This window comes from Panicum virgatum, chromosome 3N (genome assembly GCF_016808335.1).
Source record: "Panicum virgatum strain AP13 chromosome 3N, P.virgatum_v5, whole genome shotgun sequence".
Lineage (NCBI taxonomy): Eukaryota > Viridiplantae > Streptophyta > Magnoliopsida > Poales > Poaceae > Panicum > Panicum virgatum.
The window spans coordinates 17,309,856-17,330,983 of record NC_053147.1 but is presented as its reverse complement, the minus strand read 5'-3'; the positions used below and the strand labels follow the sequence as shown (position 1 = coordinate 17,330,983).

Genomic DNA, 21,128 nt, shown 5'->3' with positions numbered 1-21,128 from the left:
TCCTTGCAGGAAAGAACCATGCTAGTGACATGAACCTGACAGAATATCCAAACTTTTTCAGCTAAATGGATAAGCATGTAAGCACGTGGTTGCCAGCTATATATTTTCCAGATAAAAGTCATCCTAGAACTTATGACAGACTCTTCCATGGCAAAATACAATTTCAGGAAGTAGCATTCATCTTCAAGTTAAGTTACAGTTAGCTCATTATTCTGAGCACCATTACTTGCAATGCAGAAGCAACTTTCTCCTGAAATGTCAGGTCATGTATCTGTACCTAATCTATAAACAAGGCATATACACATACAGCTAAGTTATAGTTACAGTATTACCATAATTTCAATTTTTTAACAAAGCTAAATAACAAGGCAAAGTAAGAAAAAATGTATGGAAATATATTCTTGACCACCTGAATGCATAGTGTAGCAAATATAATTGTCAAAACAAAAATACAATATACAGCAACAAACAGAAACGAGACATTTTCAGAATTTACTCAAGGAAAGTCACAAGTCTTAACACATCAACATAAGCATAGGGTTCATGACATAAACTTTAATTAAAACTATCAGGCAGGGGTTCATCTTTTTGGTGGAAATTCAAGTACTAAGACAAGTATGGAATATACCTCTATGTGTGTACGCCAGAATTCTGAATCAGCATCAATGGTTCCATCAGGCTTCCTCCCTAAACCAGTGTGTGCTTGTAAGTAGCACCAAAAAGAGTAAGTGCTCTCAAGTATGCCAATTTGATTCTTTAGCTGCCCATGGCCATGCTTCTTTCTAGTTTTGGCATAAAAACCATAGGATATAGCCTTGTACCCATCACCACTCATTTGGTTTCCATTGTAATGGCCTGCTTGCACTTGCTCTAAGCACAATTGCAACAAATAACCATTATTCAGATCATTCCAATTCGCTCTAGTGTCATAGCTCACCGGAGGGCCGCCGGAGCTGCCTAAGTCCTCGACCTCCTCTTCATATCCTTCTTCTTCATCGACGTCGATGTAGTTGTTGCCGGGAGCTTGAGGATGGCCAGCACCCCTTGCTGCACGGCCACCCCGGCCACCACGCGAGCTCGCGCGGCCACGGTTCGATGAGGACGAGCGCGTATGATGCCGACCAGCCGAACTGACCTTCACCCCCCCCCCCCCCCCGTCCGCCACCGTCTGCACCGGACGACGAGCCTCCACCATGCGCAGGCCATGGCGGCATGCCGTCGCCGGCTACACCGCTGCTGCCTCCCGCCGATGACGATGCGCCGAATTGAAGTTGGCGAGCACGCGGTGCAGGCGGAGCCACCCAGCTACGGCCGAGCCCAGGAGCGAGGTGAGGCACTTGGTGCGCGGTGCGCGAGGGGGAGGGTAAACAGAGCCATGGTCGAGCCCAGCTCCTTCCTCCCCGTGGCCCTGGAGGAAGGCGCTATACGCATGCAGATGTGGGAAATTCTCGACCGGCGGCACCTATGAGTTGAGGTCGAATGAGTCCATGCCGGCATGAGGAGCAGGAACGTGGTCGGGGGCGGTCGCCGACGTCTACGACGTTGTGGAGAAGAAGTCGAAGCCGTCCATGGAGATCCGGTCGGGGATGAAGGGCTGCCGCGGTCCGAGCCGGCGACGGCGATGCAGTCCGTGGGGGAGAAGCGGCGCCGGCAGTCCGGATCGGGAGGCGACGGGGTGGCGCGTGTGGGGGGAGGCGCGGCGGCGCACGCGTGGCCGGCGTGGGGGTAGGCGGCGGGGCGGCGCACGCGTGGGGGGAGGCGATGGGGCGACTCACCGTCGGCGGCGGCGGATCGAGAGGGCGCTGGACATCCGCCAGCGGATGGGATCCGCCATCGCGAGGTGCGAGCTGCGGCCACAGGCAGGCCCGATTGGATGTGGCCACAGGGGAGGAGAAAAATTAATTTTCCGGTGGGACCCACTCAAATAGCTCAAATAATCACCCTTTGGGTGGGATAATTTTTTGAGGTAGGTTATTTCCAAATAGCCAAAACTAGCCCTCATATTTGAGGATTTTGGGCTATTTTAGGCTCAAAATAGCTCTAGCCCTTGGATCCAAACATGCCCGTGTAAATGTAGATGAATTTTGAGTATGCCGAGGGATTTTGTGCAAAATAGCCGAAGATCTGGCCACGAATCGGCCTAGAGAGGCAAGGCCCAGTACCAGCCCAATCAATATCACCCGCCCATCTCGAACGAGCGGCTCAGATCTCCTCCCACAGCGAAACCCTAGCAGTTACTGTAGCAATTTAGTACCTAATCATAGTCTAATTAGGCTCATTAGATTCGCCTCGCAATTTACAATCAAACTATGCAATTTGTTTTCTATTTCGACTAGATTTAATACTCCATGCATGTAAGATTCCATTTCGATGTGATAGTATTGGAATTTTGAATTTTGCAACTAAACAAGGTCATTTTTAGGTGGCGGACCATCGGTTTTCAATGGACAGACCGTCCGCCAATCAAGACGTTCGGACATCCAAAACGTCTACATATAAGTTCGGACGTCTGAAAAGAGCTGCGCGTTTGAACATTAGCCGGCGGACTGTCCACCCCAACAGGCCGGACCGTCCGCTGTTAGGACTTACATGCTCACGTTTTGGATGTCCGAACGTCTTGAACGGCGAACGGTCCACCCAATGGGAGCGGACGGTCCTCCACCTAAAAATGGGTCATTTAAAATTTAAAATTTTTAAAGTACCTCGGATAGGAAAAGTACCAAAATGAAAGTTGTAAATCTCGAAAAGTTATGAAACTTTGTAGTTCATAATTTTTTTTATTTGAAATATCTTGTCAACGAAAACTGTATTTCAATTTCTTAAATTTGAAAACGACCTCGGATGGAGAAAGTACCAAAATGAAAGTTGTAGATCTCAAAAAATTATGAAACTTTGTAGTTCATAATTTTTTATTTGAAATATCTTGTTAACGAAAACTACATTTCAATTTCTTAAATTTGAAAACGACCTCGGATGGAGAAAGTACCAAAATGAAAGTTGTAGATCTCAAAAAGTTATGAAACTTTGTAGTTGTCAAATTTTTAATTTGAACTCATTTAGAGCCTCAAATAAGCAATTTACACTCAGTTTAGTATGTGGGGAAAGAAAATGAAGTAAAGAAATATTTGAGAGTGTGGTGTAGTGGTAGAGGTGTTTGCGCGAGGGGGAGGTCATGGGCAGGTTTTTTTTTACCGACCGGTGGGACAAAACCGCCGCCCACCGGTAGCGGTAAACCGGACCGGTTTGACCAGTTACTGGAAAAAACCGGCCAAATTCAAAATCCAAATCAAAAACTCATGTTCAACCGGTTCCTATCGGCTAGCCGACCGGTTTACCGGTCCGGTTTGACCGGTTACCGGTCGGTTTGAGTGGTAACCGGTCGGTTTGAGTGGTAACCGGCCAAATTCAATTTTTTTTCTTTTTTGGTTTAAATTCAAATGCCCGCAAAGTATACTAAATGAATGTTTGTATAATATGTTTTAGCCTAAATGAACCCTCCAACCCTCTTTTGTACTACTTTTACATTGTATTTGTATACTTTTGTATGCACATTTTTTTGTTTAACTTCAAATGCTCGCAAAGTATACTAAATGAATGAATATTTGAAAAAATTTGACATCATTAGATTCGTCGCAACTTAAAGTATTTTTAGGAATTTTTTGGGAATTCTTCATTCCTTAGAATTCAAATTTGAATTTTAAATTTGAGCCGGTTTGAAACCGGCCGGAACCGGTAAAACCGGATCGGTTCCGATCGAGATTTTTAACCCTGGTCATGGGTCCTGTCAATCGCGTAGCGTGCGTTAAATGTCGCGACCTGCGTCTTCAAGGGTAGGTGCTGGCCGTTGGGGCCCTTCCTTGATTATATTTTTTGCCATTGTTTCATGTTTTTTCAATTCAAATTTTGGTGAGCGTTATTTTTTTTATCATGGATCAAAACAGCACACAACAAAAGCTTTGCAGTGTTGACTTTTGCTAGCAAAAGAGTTTACTATGGGTGTGTTTAGATCCCCAAACTCCTCCAAACTTTCCAAATTTTCCATCACATCGAAATCACATCGAAACATTAAATATAGCAAATGATCCATGCATGGAGTACTAAATGTAGGTAAATAAAAAAACTAATTGTATAATTTTGATGTACGTTGCGAGACGAATCTTTTGAGACTAGTTAGGTCATGGTAAGACAATATTTATCACAAACAAATGAAAAGTGCTACAGTATCCGATGTGATATTTTCTACCCGTTTTCCAGGGATCTAAACACAGCCTATGTGTTTTGTATGTTTTGGCGCATGCCTTGGGCACAGAGCAAATTAGGGGAATTCCATAGTGCTACACCTAACAAGAGGATCCGGCCGCTCAATCCTTTCGGTTCCGGCCGGCCTCCTCTTCTGGTCGAAAGCGTGATCCAGCATTCCCACCACTTTATTCACGACCGCGAGCTCGCACGCTTCCTTCGTGCGCAGTTCAAGTGAAAACCCAAACAAACAAGCATGCATGGACAAGCGCACCAAAAAAAATCAAACAAAAGGATGGAAAAAGAATCCGCAACAAGGAATACGCCGCGAAAATGGAAGGGGACTCGGCACGCAGCCCTCGAGCTGGAGCCGTCCGACCCGTCCCGTCCCCACCGGGCAGGCGGACACGCGCGCGCGGATGAGGTCATCGGCCGGTGGCGCGTCAGCGCCACCACCAACCGGAGACCCGGCCGCCTCTTGGAGCCAATCGCGCCCCGCCACGTCCCCGGAGCTACCAACTGCCTCCCCGACAGGGCAAGTCAAAGTCGTGCACCACCTCGGCACAGCAGCAGGAGAGTTCACGTCTCGCGGCCCGCCCGCGCGCCGCCGCCACCACACCACGAACCAGATGTCTCGAGCCACAGAGCCCGGTAAGAGGAGCAGCGGCCGTGCGACTACGTGACAGCCGTGCACTGCAAGTCAGGGTGCATCATCGCAACGTACAGCCCGGCCTTAGCTCGAGCCCCTCCGGGCCGCGCGCCACCATGGCGCTCCTCGCCGTCGCGCGCCTCCTCCTCGCCGCGGCCTCCCTCGCCGCGGCCCGCGCCGCCGGCGAGGCGTACTACAACGCCAGCGCGTGCCGGCCGTCCGTCCCGTGCGGCGGCAGCGTCGAGGTCCACTACCCGTTCTTCCTCGCCAGCGCGGACATGGCCATCGACGCCGACGGGTACACCGCCCACTCCTACTGCGGGTACCCCGGCATGGCGGTCGCCTGCGACGGCGGCCGCGCGACCCTGTGGCTCGAGGACAGCAACTACACCGTGCTGGCCATCGACTACGACAAGCACACCGTCACGGTCGCCGACGCGGACGTGCTGGACGGCGGCGGGTGCCCGCGGGTGAAACACAACGTCTCCGTGCCGGTGGAGACCTGGCTCAACCTCTCGACCACCGCCAACGACGACCTCGCCTTCTACTTCGGCTGCGTCTTCACGGCGGCAACCGCGCCGCCGCCGCCCATCCCTCCGATCAACTGCAGCGGCTTCCCGAAGCGGGACGGGGTGTCTTACGTGGCAGCGCTGAACGACGTGCCGCCCAAGGCCTTGTGGCCGCGGGCGTGCAAGGAGGTGGTCGTCGCGCCGGTGCTGAAGGAGCTCCTCCTGGGCTCTGACGATGGGTACCTCCTGCGCCTGAACAGCGACGGGTACGGCAAGCTGCTGGAGCGGGGCTTCCAGCTGACCTGGGACCCGAGCGCCGGGCCGTGCTTCCTGTGCGAGGACTCCGGCGGGCAGTGCAGCTACAACCAGAGCGGCGAGTTCATCGGCTGCCTGTGCTCCGACGGCCGCGTGCGCAACCCAGCTTGCGGTGAGTCTCTCGTTCTACCACCACCCTTTCTTTTCACTCTGTATTACTGGGTAGTATTCAGTAGAAAAGAGCACCTCGTTTGCCAAATGCTTGGTTGTTTCTGGAGACGTGACTGACGAACCACCGAGTGCACCAGTAGAACATAGCTTCCAGACTGCACGCTGCTGAGCTCTTGTTTCTGCAGCACTTACCAGTAGAAATTCTGCCCCATTTCTTTCCGCCACCTCTGCCGCCGTGGTTTGTGAATCGTGTGATCCTTTTAGGAGCGCAACCATGCGGCGAAGGCCCGGAGCTGAGCATTGGTCGCAGCTGGTGGGTGGCCAAAGGGCACCAAACCAAGCAAACGATCCCCCTTTTTTCCTCATGAGATAGTAGCGCCCAGTGAAAACGGTGGTTGTCGTCAATCCTGACCTAGTTCAGCGTGCCGCGACAGCCAACTTTGATCCTCCAGGCACGCGAGTTCAATGCAATGCTCATCTTGTTCGTCAATGACCACCTGCGGTAGGCGCCTCAAGTCTTTGACCTTGTCCTCGCAGTACCGAAAGTTTCGTCTGCGTTAACGCAAACCTGGTCAACACATTCAAATATGCTAGAACGCGTAGCAGATCGTCAACATGATCAGCACCAGCAATCTCTCTGCGCAGACCGATCAGACCAGTGCTCCAGGAAGACGACCAAAATCTAGAACCACAAGCTCGGAAGGAACCCCGTCGGAGCTAATGAACCTAGGGTTGCTCTGAGGTCGGCAGGCCACTTAGAACACCCTCAAACTTTGTAGAGACGCAAGAAGAACAGCAGATGGGGTTGGAAAAGTTTAGAGATAAAAGGTAAAGATAAATGTGTTGAATCGATTGGATTACCCTAAATCGGGTGTGACCCTTCATATATATAGGGTGGGAATGTCTGTATCGAATCCTATATATACCCTGTGCCAAAATATAACTCCTATCTCAAATTGGGCTGTTCCGACCGATCTGACCAGCCCACCAAATTGGACTTCCTCACACGGACTTCAAATTGGACGTTTTAATTGGATATCTTTCTTGAGACATAACTTCCTCACACGGACTTCAAATTGGACGTTCTATATATGCATTTCGATCGTCTCAATGAGTGTAGTCCAATTGGTGATTTGGCAAAGTTTTCAAGACCGGTCTGACCGGTTTGCCTTACCAGCCTGACCAGTTTGTCTAAATTATCCAACAAACCTGATTCGTGCCAAATTTGGATGTCAACAGTATGCTTGCAGCCGTCAAGGAGAGAGAAATAACCGGATGCTGTTGCCATTATATCTCTGTTCCTGGATCCTGAACTGTTTGTGAGCCCTCCTGTCTTGACCTGTGAGAATGGACCATGACCATCTAAGTAGCAGGTTAGCAGCACACTCGTCTAGTGTTCGCGATCATTCATCCATCCATATATCTTGCTCCTCTCTCCTCTCGTTTCCTCCTCGTTTCATCGGCCGATCCAGCAATGGCGCCTCCTGATCAAATGCATCGCCTGCATCTAGCGCCACTCCTCTTCACCCTACTACTCGCATCACTGCCCCACTGCAAGCCACAATCAGACGCCTACTTCCGGTACAGCAGCTGCGCACCGAAACCTTACCAGTGCGGGCCACTCCAGTTCGACATCGGCTACCCGTTCTCCGTGAACAGCGTGGAACGGCCGGACTACTGCTCGGTCCCGGTGTACCTCCTCTCCTGCACGGACGCCGGCAAGCTGGTGACCACGGGCGGCGGGCTGTTCCAGGTCACGGGCGTCGACTACGGCAACCACCTCCTCACCGTCGTCGACAAAAGGCTAGTAACTGAGCAGACGTGCCCGCAGCCCTACCGGAACGCCACCTTCGACGGCGCCATGTTCGCGTACACCGACCGCGACCAGTTCCTGACGGCGTACATCAACTGCAGCGCCAGCTCGTCGTCGCTGCCTTTCGCGTCGGACTTCTTCTCGTCCCTGTCCGGGGGGCGGTCCTACTATACGCTGGACAAGGGCACGGTGTGGCGCCGGACGTGATGGGGTCGTGCAGCTCCACGCTTGTTCTCCCGTGCAGCTCCATGGCGGACTCGCTGGGCGCCGGGAACTCTACCTTTGGGGATGTGATAAGAGGCGGTTTCGCCTTCGCCGTGCGGTGGAAGGTGGGTGTGGCCGTGTGGGGTGGTGTGGAGACTGTAGGAACTCCGGAGGGTTCTGTGGATATAGCTCCAGCAGTCCTAGTGATCACACGTGCTTCTGCTCTGACGGTACATCTATTGGATCATGTTCTTCAGGTATCTTCTGTAGTTATGTCTCAGCTTCAGAATCAAACTAATTTGAACAAGCTAAGGTCGACGTCATCAAGGCTACTCTGTAGATGACGATTAGTTGAAGTAGTCTGATTGAGAGATTTAAGCTTTGTGATTTTTCAGTATGCATATAATAGTTTTGACTTAATATACTTGAACGCTTTGTTGGAGCTCCTAGTTACCTAGTTCAATCTTAGACCGCGGTAGTAGGCCATGTTGCCATGACATATGCTGTTTCTTTTCTTTTTCTGCTATGACGCCATGTCATATCTTTGACTCAACTAGTCGTATAGCCCGCGCATTTGCGCGGCTAGTATTGAAAATTCAAAATTTTGGATGCCATTGTATCCTTACTCAAAGATTATACTATTTTTTACCATACATCACCCTGTTCATTATCGTAAATTATGTCTTATTGTTGGTTAAAACAATTCAAATATGATCTACCTATGATAACAATTTGATTTGTTGAGCTTTAATAATATTATGCATATAATTATCCTTATTTTTGTTTTATTTTGATTAATTGTTGTTAACTTTAGTTTTTATTAATAGTATATGTTTTTAACTGATACATAGCTAAATTGTATTTTATATTTAATTTTTTGTAATGGCATTGGTGTGTGATTTTTAATTAGGTACAGGGGTATTTTAGGCTAATTTTTATTACAATGGCAGTGGTGGATAATTTATTTTTCTATTTTTTCGATTAACGTGAGAATTTCTAGACCTCGAGAGCGAATGTGGATTAGCTTTAGTTTTATTAATAATATATATTTCTAACTGATACATAGCTAAATGATATTTTATATTTAATTTTTATAATGGCATTGGAGGGTGATTTTTAATTAGGCACAGGGTATTTTAGGCCAATTTTTATTATAATGGTAGTGGTGGGTAATTTCTATTTTCTCCGATTAACGTGGAAATTTTCAGGCCTTGAGAGCGAACGTGGAGGCTACGTTTGTTGGTTAATGGATTAGTTTTAGTTTTATTAATAGTATATGTTTCTAACTGATACATAGCTAAATGATATTTTATATTTAATTTTTTTATAATGGCATTGGTGGGTGATTTTTAATTAGGCACAGGGGTATTTTAGGCTAATTTTTTATTATAATAGCAGTGGTGGGTAATTTTTATTTTTCTATTTTCTCCGATTAACGTGAGAATTTCTAGGCCTGAGAGCGAACATGGAGGCTCCGTTTGTTAGTCAAATAATAAGATAATAGATGTGCATTTACATGGTTCAAATGAACCGAAATTGCTTGCTCTGACTGAATGGGGAAAAATCAGATTCCTCTTGAATTGGTCGAATACTTTGTCTTTCGAATAAACAATTTTTCTTCTTTGATGTTGACACTTCACCTAAACAAGTAACCAATTGTCGAGTAGTAGTAGATTAGTAGTAGAACGTTAGGATTAATTAAGTACCATTCGTGGAAGGAAAGCCAAATTGGCTTTTATCATCTCCCCAGCATGGATGTTCCTACAAAAACGATGGAAATGAATATCCGGACCTTGATCTTTTTTTGGATTTTTTTTCTCTTCTAAGAGCATACCTCCAAGAAAATAGTTATTCTCCTAGCTAAACTAAGAGTTTTTCCAACACTCTAAAAAGATAAAGAGCTTTCTAGAGATGGGGTAAACCATAAGACTCTCCAAATTTACTCTAAATCTTTCATGCGCTGCTCGCCGGTGCTGGCCGCCGTCGTCCGGTCCTCCCGGCGGCGAACAGATGCTACGAATAGATAATGGGCGTGTTTGTTTCCGCTCGATGCGGACGCGCGGTCGATCGGCGTTCTCCAGAATCGTGATTCTATCCGCGTTACTAATTCTCGCTTTCCAGTACAAAACCGGCCGTCAGAATGAAGCGGCGATGAAAACAATCACGCCCACCGCAAAGCATTTGGCGGGATTATTTCCGATTCTCGCATTCCTTCCCCCCAAGAAGCGACTTTTAATCGGAAACAAACAGGCCCAATAGCAGGCCAGCAGCAACCACTACCAATCTGATTTTTTTCTGACAAGCTACTAGCAGTTCCCCAAGCTAATCATCGCCATGCCCATGTGAGGCCGTCGCCCTCCCGCAAGACATTCCTCGCCGTCGAATCGACCTTCCCCGCCGCCGAATCGACCATCGTCGCCACCGAATCGACCTTCCCCGTCGCGATCCCGGCGTCGAAGGCTCCGCGGCTGGCGGAGGAGCTCCGCGACGGCGTGCTGTGTTGAGGGTGGAGGCGAGGTGGAGGCCGATTGAGGGCGAGGTTGTGGCGGGGCTCCGACGCGGCGAATCGGCCCCGGCGCCGGTGAGCTCTTCACCGGCGGAGTCCTCCTCCCCGCGTGGCCGAGGGGCAGCGACGCAGCTGAGCTCGTCGGGGAGTGTCACGCCGTCGGGAAAGCGCGACAGGGCCGCCGGGAAGCTCCGCGGGGGCGCGTGGCAGGTGGGCGGGTTCGCAATGGTGAGTCCACTCGGTAGGTATTTTTGCGGAGCGAGGGGCGTGGGATGCCGAGCGCTATAGCGACCGAGGAGGATAGCGAGACTGTTGGAACCGGTTTTTTTTCTTTGTTTGGCTACTTTTACCTATCCAACTTGTTTTACATAGGCTGTTGGAGTTGCTCATTTGGTTGAATAGCTAATTCACAATCAACAGTTACAAATAAAGGACCTGACTAAGATGAGACAGAATTGTAACCAACTTGCATTGCAATGAAACAATAAAACTCATTGGAAGTTTGGGAGTTTTCATAGCAATAAAAATTTCTTTAAAAAAAGGGAGCGAGGTGATTATTGATATGTACTTGATTTATGCACTGTTTCATAACTTCTTTTCTTTATTTTTCCAGAGCTGAAGACAAAGCCGAGGAAAATAGCACTTACAATTGGTAATTTCTTAAACCTGTCTACTTTACCAGTAATAGGCATGAACTGTACATATTTAACTGTTTAATCAATTGTCTGTTTTTTTCAAAAACTTCATATGATTGCTACAAATATTCCACAGTTAGAGAAGCATAGATCAATGGTCCTTGCCATAAGGTTCCCTTTTAGTTGTCGCAATGAATGAATTTTGGAAATAATTACAAGCAATAGAAGTTAGAAACACAATGTAACTGTCATCATAATTGCGAGTGCAAAGTGGTAGAAATTAAGAAAGCGGGCTTGCCATACCATACCTGTATATATTGCCATCGTATTCCCAAATCCATGCACACCTGATGTTTCCTGAACAATAATGCCGTCACCATCTGCGAAATTTTCCAACTTCAGCGAGCTCCATAGCCGCAGGCGTGCTGTTCTTGGTCCTTGCAGTCATGACGTGCCTGTACATCCGCAAGAGAAGGCCGTACAAGATGACCTCGTCCTCCAGGCTCCTCAAGTACACAGCCTCCGGCGGGACGCCGCGTTCCAGGGGCAGCACCGACGACACGGAGTCCGGCAGCGTCCACAGCCCGCACACGCACCACTTCACGTACGAGGAGCTGGAGGAGGCAACCGACAGCTTCAGCGACGCAATGGAGATCGGTGACGGCGGCTTCGGCACAGTGTACAAAGGTACTACACATCAGACCGCTGGATAACGCTCGTAGCCTGGCCGGATTGCTTAAGTTTTTTTCTTCACTTTTGGAACGTGATTTTTTACTTGGGATTGGGTGAATTGGTGCTTTTTCTTCACTTTTGGAAAGTGATTTTTTACTTGGGATTGGGTGAATTGGTGGTGGGCTCAGGGCATCTCCGAGACGGGCGCGTGGTGGCCGTGAAGCGGCTGTACAACAACAGCTGCCGGCGCGTGGAGCAGTTCCTCAACGAGGCGGCCATCCTCTCACGCCTGCGCCACCCGAACCTCGTCCTGTTCTACGGGTGCACGTCCAGCCGCAGCCGCGAGCTGCTGCTGGTGTATGAGTTCGTGCCCAACGGCACGGTGGCGGACCACCTGCACGGGCACCGCGCGGCGGAGCGCGCGCTGCCGTGGCCGCTCCGCCTGAGCGTCGCCGTCGAGGCGGCCGCGGCGCTCGCGTACCTGCACGCCGTGGAGCCCCCCATCGTGCACCGCGACGTCAAGACCACCAACATCCTCCTCGACGCCGGCTTCCACGTCAAGGTCGCCGACTTCGGGCTGTCCCGCCTCTTCCCGCTGGACGTCACGCACGTCTCCACCGCCCCGCAGGGCACCCCGGGGTACGTGGACCCGGAGTACCACCAGTGCTACCAATTGACGGACCGGAGCGACGTGTACAGCTTCGGCGTGGTGCTCGTGGAGCTCATCTCGTCCAAGCCCGCCGTGGACGTGACCCGGGACCGCAGCGAGATCAACCTGGCCGCCATGGCCGTCAACAAGATCCGGCAGTGCCAGCTGGAGAAGCTGGTGGACCTGGGGCTCGGGTACGGCTCCGACGAGGCGACGCGGAAGGCGATGACGATGGTCGCGGAGCTGGCGTTCCGGTGCCTGCAGCAGAACGGCGAGATGCGGCCGCCGATAAAGGAGGTGTTCGACGCCCTGAGGAGCATCCAGGAGGGCGGGTTCGCGAAGGAGAAGAAGGAAGACGCGCTTGTCGCGTCGCGCTTCCCTAACACCGTGCACGCTCCGTGGGACAGCATGAGCACAACAACCAGCGTTAGCAGCCAGTGACAGTGAGCACATATCAGGGATCAGAGAGTGCATGGCCGAAACCTCTGTCATCATGGCGTCCCAATGTTGCGTGCAATTAATTTTGTGGAGGGTCCTGATTGTATGTAGATATTCATATTTTTGGCCTTTTGGTTTATGTGTCTGTAAATTATTCATTTATGCTTCACTTGCGTATTTAGAGACAGACTAAATGTACATAGGAACTGTGGCCGTTTGTAGGGGGGGGAGGTTTTTCTTGGGAGGATGTAGAGTCGCAGCTGGTAACCTTTTTTATTTGTGTGAATGGGTGGGTGTTTTTTTCTGAATAATTCAGTAGAAGTATTGCTAATGGTTATTAGAGCAGGTACAATAATGAGCTTATAGCCAAGCTAGTCAGCAATTTTGATGATGTGGAAGGGAGAAGGGAGGAGAGAGAAGAGAGCTTGGCTCCTAGTTAAGCACCAAGTTGGGCACGGATGCATAGGTAATAGTGGGTCCTAATAAAGATCTACATGAGGACAATAGGAAAGAGAATGTAACCATATAATAATAATAAAATATTTGAAGACAAGTAAGAGCCTAATTATTGTATAGCTTGGCTCTTGTTATTTTGCTTATAGCCAAACACTTGGCTTTATTATTAGCCATGCTCTTAGGGTACCCGCAATGGGAGGTAAGAAACAATAAATGCATCCTTTCTAAGAGTTACTACCGGGTCGTATCGTGAGGACAGGTAAGAATTACTACCGAATCGTAGGACTACTGCCGGCAGCAAGAAATTAAACTGTTAGTGGGATTTATGCTAAACCGTTGCCACATACAACGGTCGAGTGGTTGCACGATGGATTGAGTTAGGCAAGATGTCACAACAACTCGGTCCTTAATTGTAACAAGATGGACATCTCCCCATCTTGCTCAACCACACCGGGTCAAGCACACCTTTTAACACTTCACACAGAAATGCCACCCATCTCATCAAAACACATCTTTCATTTATTTTCCAACAAATCCACTTTTTTTCCTCCCCACACACTCACACATTTTCATTTATAAACAATCATATCTGATATGTAGTAGAACGAGTATAAGATCCTAAGCAATTCTAGCAGTGATTAACATCCACATAGAATGAATCATATTTAGACATCAATCTAGGTGGTCAAGGAATGGTTATAACAAGTCAAGGGGTGGCTATCCAACCATGTTTTAGCAGTAAAAGCATATGCAGTTTTGTAAAATAAACCAATAGGTTGTGTTTGTAAAACCGGGACAAAATATGCAACAAAGGATGAGATTGAACTTGCCATCTCCGAATCCTTTCGGGAAGTCCTGCTCGCGGTACGAGTCTTCTGGCTCCGGCTCGCGGTACTGCTCCTCGCACACTTGCTCGCAGTACTGCTCATCGACAGGTTCCTCCTCGGTCACTCCGTGATCTACGGCGCACACAAACAAGCACACAATAAAGAAAAAGAAATAAAAGCTTTTCCGTTGAGCTCGAATGAAGAAATGAGGGTAGGAAGATTATTTTCAGGAGATTTTCTAATGGCATGGTGGACATAATGTTGGAAGTGGCATGGTCAAGTTTAGAGGTAATTGGAGGATTTTTGGCGCATGTAATGATAGGTTAAAGAGGGGTTTAGGGGCTGAACAAAGGTTCAAGGGCCTATTTGCAATTACTTTTGAGACGGCAGGGGCTTGATTAGAATTTTGGAAAGTGTTTGGGCTACTCTGAAAAGGGTAAGGGTCCATTTGGAATTATATTTATATGGTGGAGGGGCTAGTGTTCTAAAGAAATAAAAGAGGAGGGCTTCCTTGGAAAAGGGGCTAGAGAGGTGGGAGGGCTCTTAAAAGAAAAAGGAAAAGAGGAGGGGCTAAGGGCAAATTTGCCCTTTCTTCTTCCTCTCGACACCCAGGCCGAACAGAGGAGGGGGAGAACGGGGGACGGCGCCATGGGATCCGGCTCTCCGGAGCACGACGGCGGCCGGGGATAGGGGGAAAAGAGAGAGGAAAGCGAAGGGGTCCGGTTCCTCTACTTACTTTGATCGGAGGCGGCCTGTGGAGGCGCGCCCACGGCGGCCAGCGGGAGGCGGCTGTGGTGGCTGTGGCGGCGGCGCTAGGGGGCTGGGCAGGGGCTGCGCGGTGGTGGGCGAGCTCGTGGAGGGGAAGGCTGCGGTGGAGGCCTATTTATAGGCGAGGAGAAGCGGTGGAGGGGAGGGGGCAGCGGTGGCCGGCCGGCGAGCATCTCGGGCGGCCATTAATGGCGCCCGGCGTTGCAAAGCGGTGGTGCGAGCGGCGAAGCGGGCACAGGACGACGAGACGGTTCGGGCAGGGGCCGAGCGGCGCGCCGGGCATAACGGGCGCGTGGTGCGCGTGGGGGCACAGGGACTTGCGTGCAGCGCGTGGGCACAGAGAGTCTGTGTGTGGGCAAGGAGCAGGAAGGAAAAAAAGAGAAGAAGGAAGAAAGGAGAAGGGAAAAAGAAAAGGAGAAAAGCGACGTGCACGAGGAACGAGTAGAATAGGGAAATTTTAAACAATGATTGATTTTGGTGTCGGGACGGAGATTGGGTTTGGTGCTAGGGCGACGAATCGACGGAAAAAATTCGAGCTCGGCGATGAAAAGATTTTGAAAAACATTTTTAGTGAGTAATTTATTTGAGTGGATTTTCGGGATGTTACATGTACATTATTTCTATTCCAAAGGGGTGATGGAGGTTGGGGAGTATTTTTTTGATATTTTGACCTTTTTTTTAAACTATTTACAATAGTAAACCGCTCAGAAAACTATTTTCAAATCTGACCCATCAAAGATACACCAATTAAATTGGCGCTGAATGTTACTTCAACCACGCCAAAGCAACTGACGCGATAGTCCCGTCGTTGAATGTCGAACTGGCATGTTGACCAGCACCAGATCTGACGTGGCTCTAATCCCACGCCAATTGCCCTGGCGCGGTCGATTCCCCCGTAACGGATCTATTTCCCGTTTGATTGTGAGCCCAAAGTCCATATGATCCATTACGGACTTGGCGCGGTCATTATGGACTCCTGGCTCACAATCAAACGGGGAATAGATCCATTTGGGGGGGGGGATCCGCGCCAGAGCAATTGGCGCGGGATTAGAGTCACGTCAGATTGACCATGCCAGCTCGACATTCAACGATGGGACTACCGCGCCAATTGCTTTGGCGTGGTTGAAGTAACATTCAGCGCCAATTTAATTGGCGTATCTTTGATGGGTCAGATTTAGAAATAGTTTTCTGAGCGGTTTACTATTGTAAATAGTTTTAAAAAAAGAGTCAAAATACCCAAAAAACACGGTTGGGGATGGATGATCTTTTTTGTTAAGCGGACCCCATCTTATTCTCCACCGTATTAATAAGCATTGTGACACAGAAGGCTCCCTACTCTTCTGAACGAGGGACCCGTGCTAATGCATTTCTTACCCATCTCACATCCTATATTAGAGTGGCATGTACGCATACAGTCTTACTCTTACATACTCTCTTCGTTCTGAAATGTAAGTTATTTTATATTGTCATAAGTCAAAGTAGTCTAAGTTTGACCAAATTTATAGAGAAAAATACTAGCATCTAACACATCAAATAAGTAAATTAAGAAAAGTATATTTCATAATGGATTTAATTATTCTCATTTGACATTCAAAATATTATTACTTTTTTCTATAAACTTAATTAAATTTAAAATAATTTGACTTAGGACAAACCAAAATGATTTACATTTCAGAACGGAGAGAGCAGCTCTTTGTGTTTTTTTTTCGTTTCGTAGTACTCCTATAAGAGTTCAGTCAAGAGCTCGTGGGCCAAATGGTTAATGGCGACAGTTTTCTTTTCTGTGTCCAAAGTCCGTCAACTGGGCCTAGGTGTACTGGACGGAACGAGCTTTTTTGCACGTTGCATCAGGCCTTCTTCTCACCTTCTTCGTTATTAGGCCCAATCAACTAAAGCATCAGGCCAGAAGAAATCTTGGAATGTATCTCAAAAACAAAAAGAAATCTTGGAATTTTGCCCCGATTCCAAGAAAATCCCAGCGCTTGCCTTCCGCGGCTGGCGCAGGTGCGCCGTGCGCGCTGGACCAGCAATCCAGCCCGCGGACGGAACGCCGGTTGTCCAGTGTTTCGACCACTCAACAAGGTGTGTGGGTGCGCGTACGCGGTACGCCACACGCGGCGAAGCACCAGGCGGACACGCGAGGGGCTCGTGCCGCGCGTGCCGGCCCCGCCGCACGGCACCCGTTTCCTCGCGCCAAGGCAAGCCAGCGGCGCCACGCGCGCGGTGACGCCGACCGGCGCGCGAGGTGGCACTGGCACCTGCGCCGCGCACACTGGCATCTCGCCGTGGCGCGGGGCCCGCGACCATAGCCTCGCCGCCGCGCGTCGTCGTTCCTCCGGCAGATTCGAACTCCCAGGCTCCCGGCCCGGCCGCCGGACTACGGCTAGGCATTGGCAATAGTTCTCGGGGAGTATCCACCTGGGCCGTGCGCGCGTACGTGTTGGGATGCACGCGTGATTCACGCTTCGCCTGAATCCTGATCGGGCATCGAGAGACAGATTCAGATAATATAGAGTACACCACCGTTCGTCAGAATTCAGAGCGCCAGCACGGCGTGCAAGCAGAAAACACCTTCTCCAGTAGTCGTCCATGCAACCCGGGGCCCAACACGCCCGTTTTTTTTGTTCGTTACTAGCAAGAGACAGATGAGAAGAAGTTGAGGGCAAGGGTTCTCGCTTGTCAGCAGCAAGGTTAACCTAACCGGTGGGAACCGGTCCGGTTTGACCGGTTACCGGTCAAACCGGTCCGGTCCGGTTCCGGTTCCGGCCGGTACCCAACCGGCCAAAATTCAAATTTTAAATTTAAATTCAAAAAATGAAAAATTCCCAAAAAATTCCTAAAAATACTTCAAGGTGTGATGAATCTAATGGTGTCAAATTTTCTCAAAAATTCATTCATTTAGTATAGTTTGTGGGAATTTAAAGTTAAATTAAAAAAGAAAAAGAAAAAAATGGGCCGGCCCATGAAGACCCACCGATCAAACCGGTCAAACCGGCCGGTAAACCGGTCAAACCGGTTGGTAAACCGGTAAAACCGGCCGGTAAACCGGTTGCACGGGAGCTTTTGAATTTCAAACCGGTCAAACCGACCGGTAAACCGGTAAAACCGGCCGGTAAACCGGTCAAACCGGTCGGTAAACCGGTCGGAACCGGTTGCACGGGAAAATTTGAATTTATTTGAATTTGGATTTGAATTTAACCGGTTTCCACCGGTTACCGGCCTAACCGGTCCGGTAAACCGATACCGGAGGGCGGCGGTAACCGGTTGGGAAATAAAACCCTGGTCAGCAGTCGTCGGTGTCGCCTTCGTCGCCGTCATCGTCGACACTTTTGCGGTCGTCTTTTCTTAGCCCGACAGCGACCGATTCGGCCGGACTGTCATGCGAGCCGGCAAGCGGCAACCACGAATCCACGATCACATATAGTGGATCAGTTTGGTCTGATTGATCATATCACACGATATATATTCACCATGTATGACCAGTGCCTCCAGCACTGGCCGCCAGTGCCGAATCGAGCCTGTTTTTTCCATTTCAAAGGACGTCCACAATAGTTAGCTATTTAGTTAACCTGATTTGACATTCTAACAAAAAAGTAGGAGAGAAAATCACTAGCGATGAACAAATAACTAATTTATTTCATGTAGTTAAAAAACATGTGAGATGAATATATAAATCCAATAGTATAAAATAATTTTTTTCTTTTCTCTCTCACTTTCCCATCAGTAGACTAAATAACTAATACTAATAACGACGCGAGATGGGGATCGGAGAGAGCACCCACCCAGGCCACCACCCACGGCCACGCGCGCGCTCTGTCAGTCGGAATACTCCAATCATCCTCCTTCTGTAATCTGGCTGCTTTCTGGAAGTGCGTGTGGTTTATTTTAACTGATCGACCCGCTGGGTAGTGCAGAGATGAACTGGTAGCTTGCATGCATTGCTTAACTTTGATAAGTGAATAGTACTATATAGCTAAGGCCTCCTCCAGCGGTTATCGCTGGCTCTGACGATTTCGGCAGCCGGCACGACAGCAGCAATGTCTTGGAATACGTGTTTGGGAGGAGGGGAGCACTCTCGCCTGTCGACGGAACCAACGCTAGCGAAAGGAATCTTGTCATTATTTTTTCCGCCACATCATTCAAAACCAGCGATAAGCTAACCCGTTGGAGGAGGCCTAAGTATCTAACCCACCCTCTGGGAACGTGGAGGGGCAACAAACAAGCTAGCTTGTTGTAACGACCCGAAAAATGCACCAAATAAATCACACGCTAAAAATATTTTTTTTCAAAACTCTTTTTCATCGTTGAGCTCAGTTATCCCTAGACCCTAATCTCTTTCCAGTTTTTCCGTTGTCCTGTCATCCGATTTCAAACGTCGACCGAACCCTTCTCTCTTTTTCCTCACCGCCCGTCGCGATTGTCGCCGTGAATCTCTCTTCTCTTTTTCTCTCTCCTTCCTCACTCTCCTCCCTGCTGCGTGCACCAAAGCGCCGCTTGGCCGCAAGCGCCGCGCGTGCCCCACCTCCCCTGGCCCGCGCACGCGTGACCAATGCCGCGCGTGGCCGACCGCGGCCGCGGTCGCCGCCGGTGCGCACTCGCCCCCTCCTTTTTCTTCCCCTTTTTCCCTTTTCCCATTTCCTCTTCTCTTTTTCTCCATTTCTTTTTTCCCATCTCCTCTTCTCTTTTTCCCTTTTCCTTTTCTTTTCTCCCTTTTCTTTTTCTCTTTTCTATTTCTCTCCCTCTCCTTCCTCCCTTCCCTCTCTTTGCCCCGAGCACGGCTCGGCCCGGCCTGCCCCGGCCCCCTTCCTCCCCTGTCGCGCACGCCCAGCCGCGCCGCTCCCTCCTCCACGCTCTTCCCGCCGCCGCACTTGGCCCACATGGACGCGCGCGCCCAGCGGCCGCCTGCCCACGCACGCACGCCCCCGAGCCACGCCGCACTCCGACCGCCCGAGCCGCCCCTTGATTTGTTATAACCATTCCTTTACCACCTAGATTAATGTCTGATTTTGTTTGGACATTAATCGCTGCTATAACGCTTAGGATCTTATACACAATACAACTGATTTTATAAAGAAAAGGTGTGTGTGTGTGGGTGTGGGAAGGGATAAAAGTGGATTTTCGAAAGATGAGTCTAGACGGGATGGATGGCATTTTGGTGTGATTTGCCGTTTGGTGTGCTCGTGCCGGTGTGACAGGGCAAGGAAGGGAGATATCCATCTTGTCACAACTAAGGACCGAGTTGGTGTGTCATCTCACCTAACTCCACTATCGTGCAAACCACTCGACCGTTGTATGGGCAACGGCTTAGAATAAATCCCACTAGTTAGTCTGATAGCCATCAGGAGAGCTGAGAGCAACGGGTGACTAAGGAGAAGGGATAAGCCCCGAGTGACTTATGCCCCGGTTAAACCTAGGTGAAAGGTCGATGACCCCTTGATGCATCCCGTGATGGCTAGTCAGGTTTAGCTAAGGTGGGTAATGACTTTGTTGGGATCTGCACCGACACTAAGGTGATCGAGTTGCGGTACCCCGCTTGTGGGTAAAGTTGCACACCTCTACAGAGTTAAGAATCTATTCGAATAGGCGCGCCCATGGTACTGGGCGAGTTACAGTGTGGTCACATAACTAGTGTTTATTTTGGGATGGGTTGGCGTGAGTTGTTTTGGAAATGTGTCCGGCAGTTGTGCCGTGTGCTACGGCGGATGAGGAGTCCGATAGCAGTCTAAAACTTGGATCCCGTGTGGATCAACCCTTCATGTTACTTGGTATAAGAAAACTGGTTTTAGAAATGCTTTCCTTAAAATGAACCCCTGCATAAAATATTGCTTTCCTCAAATCAAACCCTAGCCTTATCCTTGATTTACCCTGTGCATTATATTCTGTTTATACCCCCTCCGTGGGTGTGGTTGGACTTGCTGAGTACATTTGTACTCACCCCATTCTTAATTTTTACAGAGGAAGACCCAGACTTCGTTCCAGAGGACGTCGAGTAGGGTACAGTCCTGCACCCAGCCTTGCCTGTGGATTAGGGTCACCCGCAGGAGATACCGCATGGTGCAATACTCTGATGACCCCCTTTTTGTATTTAACATCGTTGCGTCTGTGTGGATTGTAATCCTCGCGATAGTGCCGCTTCTCTGCTCACTACCGCGTAGAGTTGTACGGTGATGAACCATCTGATGTAATAAATGTGTGATCAGCCTCCTGGGACTGATGTTTGTATCACATTTAAGTCTTCTCTTATGAGGGGACGCTTCAGATGGTATCAGAGCCGTAGGTTGGCCGTAGGACATGACCCTAGGAGCGAAACCCTTTTTTCTGGCCCTTTTTCACTAGG

The 21,128-nt window shown here is 49.4% G+C and overlaps 1 protein-coding gene and 1 pseudogene across 2 annotated transcripts; both read left to right on the top strand.

The window, feature by feature from the left end:
* The first annotated feature begins 4,816 nt into the window (after nucleotides 1-4,816).
* LOC120664725 (LEAF RUST 10 DISEASE-RESISTANCE LOCUS RECEPTOR-LIKE PROTEIN KINASE-like 1.2) lies at nucleotides 4,817-12,963 on the top strand. 2 transcript variants are annotated; one of them, XM_039944034.1, is made up of 4 exons: nucleotides 4,817-5,824; nucleotides 10,960-10,998; nucleotides 11,426-11,668; nucleotides 11,842-12,963. In XM_039944034.1, the coding sequence occupies exons 1-4, from the start codon at nucleotides 5,005-5,007 to the stop codon at nucleotides 12,741-12,743; spliced, it is 2,004 nt and encodes a 667-aa protein (XP_039799968.1). In that variant the 5' UTR covers nucleotides 4,817-5,004; the 3' UTR covers nucleotides 12,744-12,963. The 2 variants fall into 2 exon arrangements, with proteins under 2 accessions (XP_039799968.1, XP_039799967.1); XM_039944033.1 differs by having other exon boundaries at nucleotides 11,384-11,668.
* On the top strand, nucleotides 5,853-8,787 carry LOC120664726 (annotated as a pseudogene).
* Nucleotides 12,964-21,128: the final 8,165 nt, after the last annotated feature.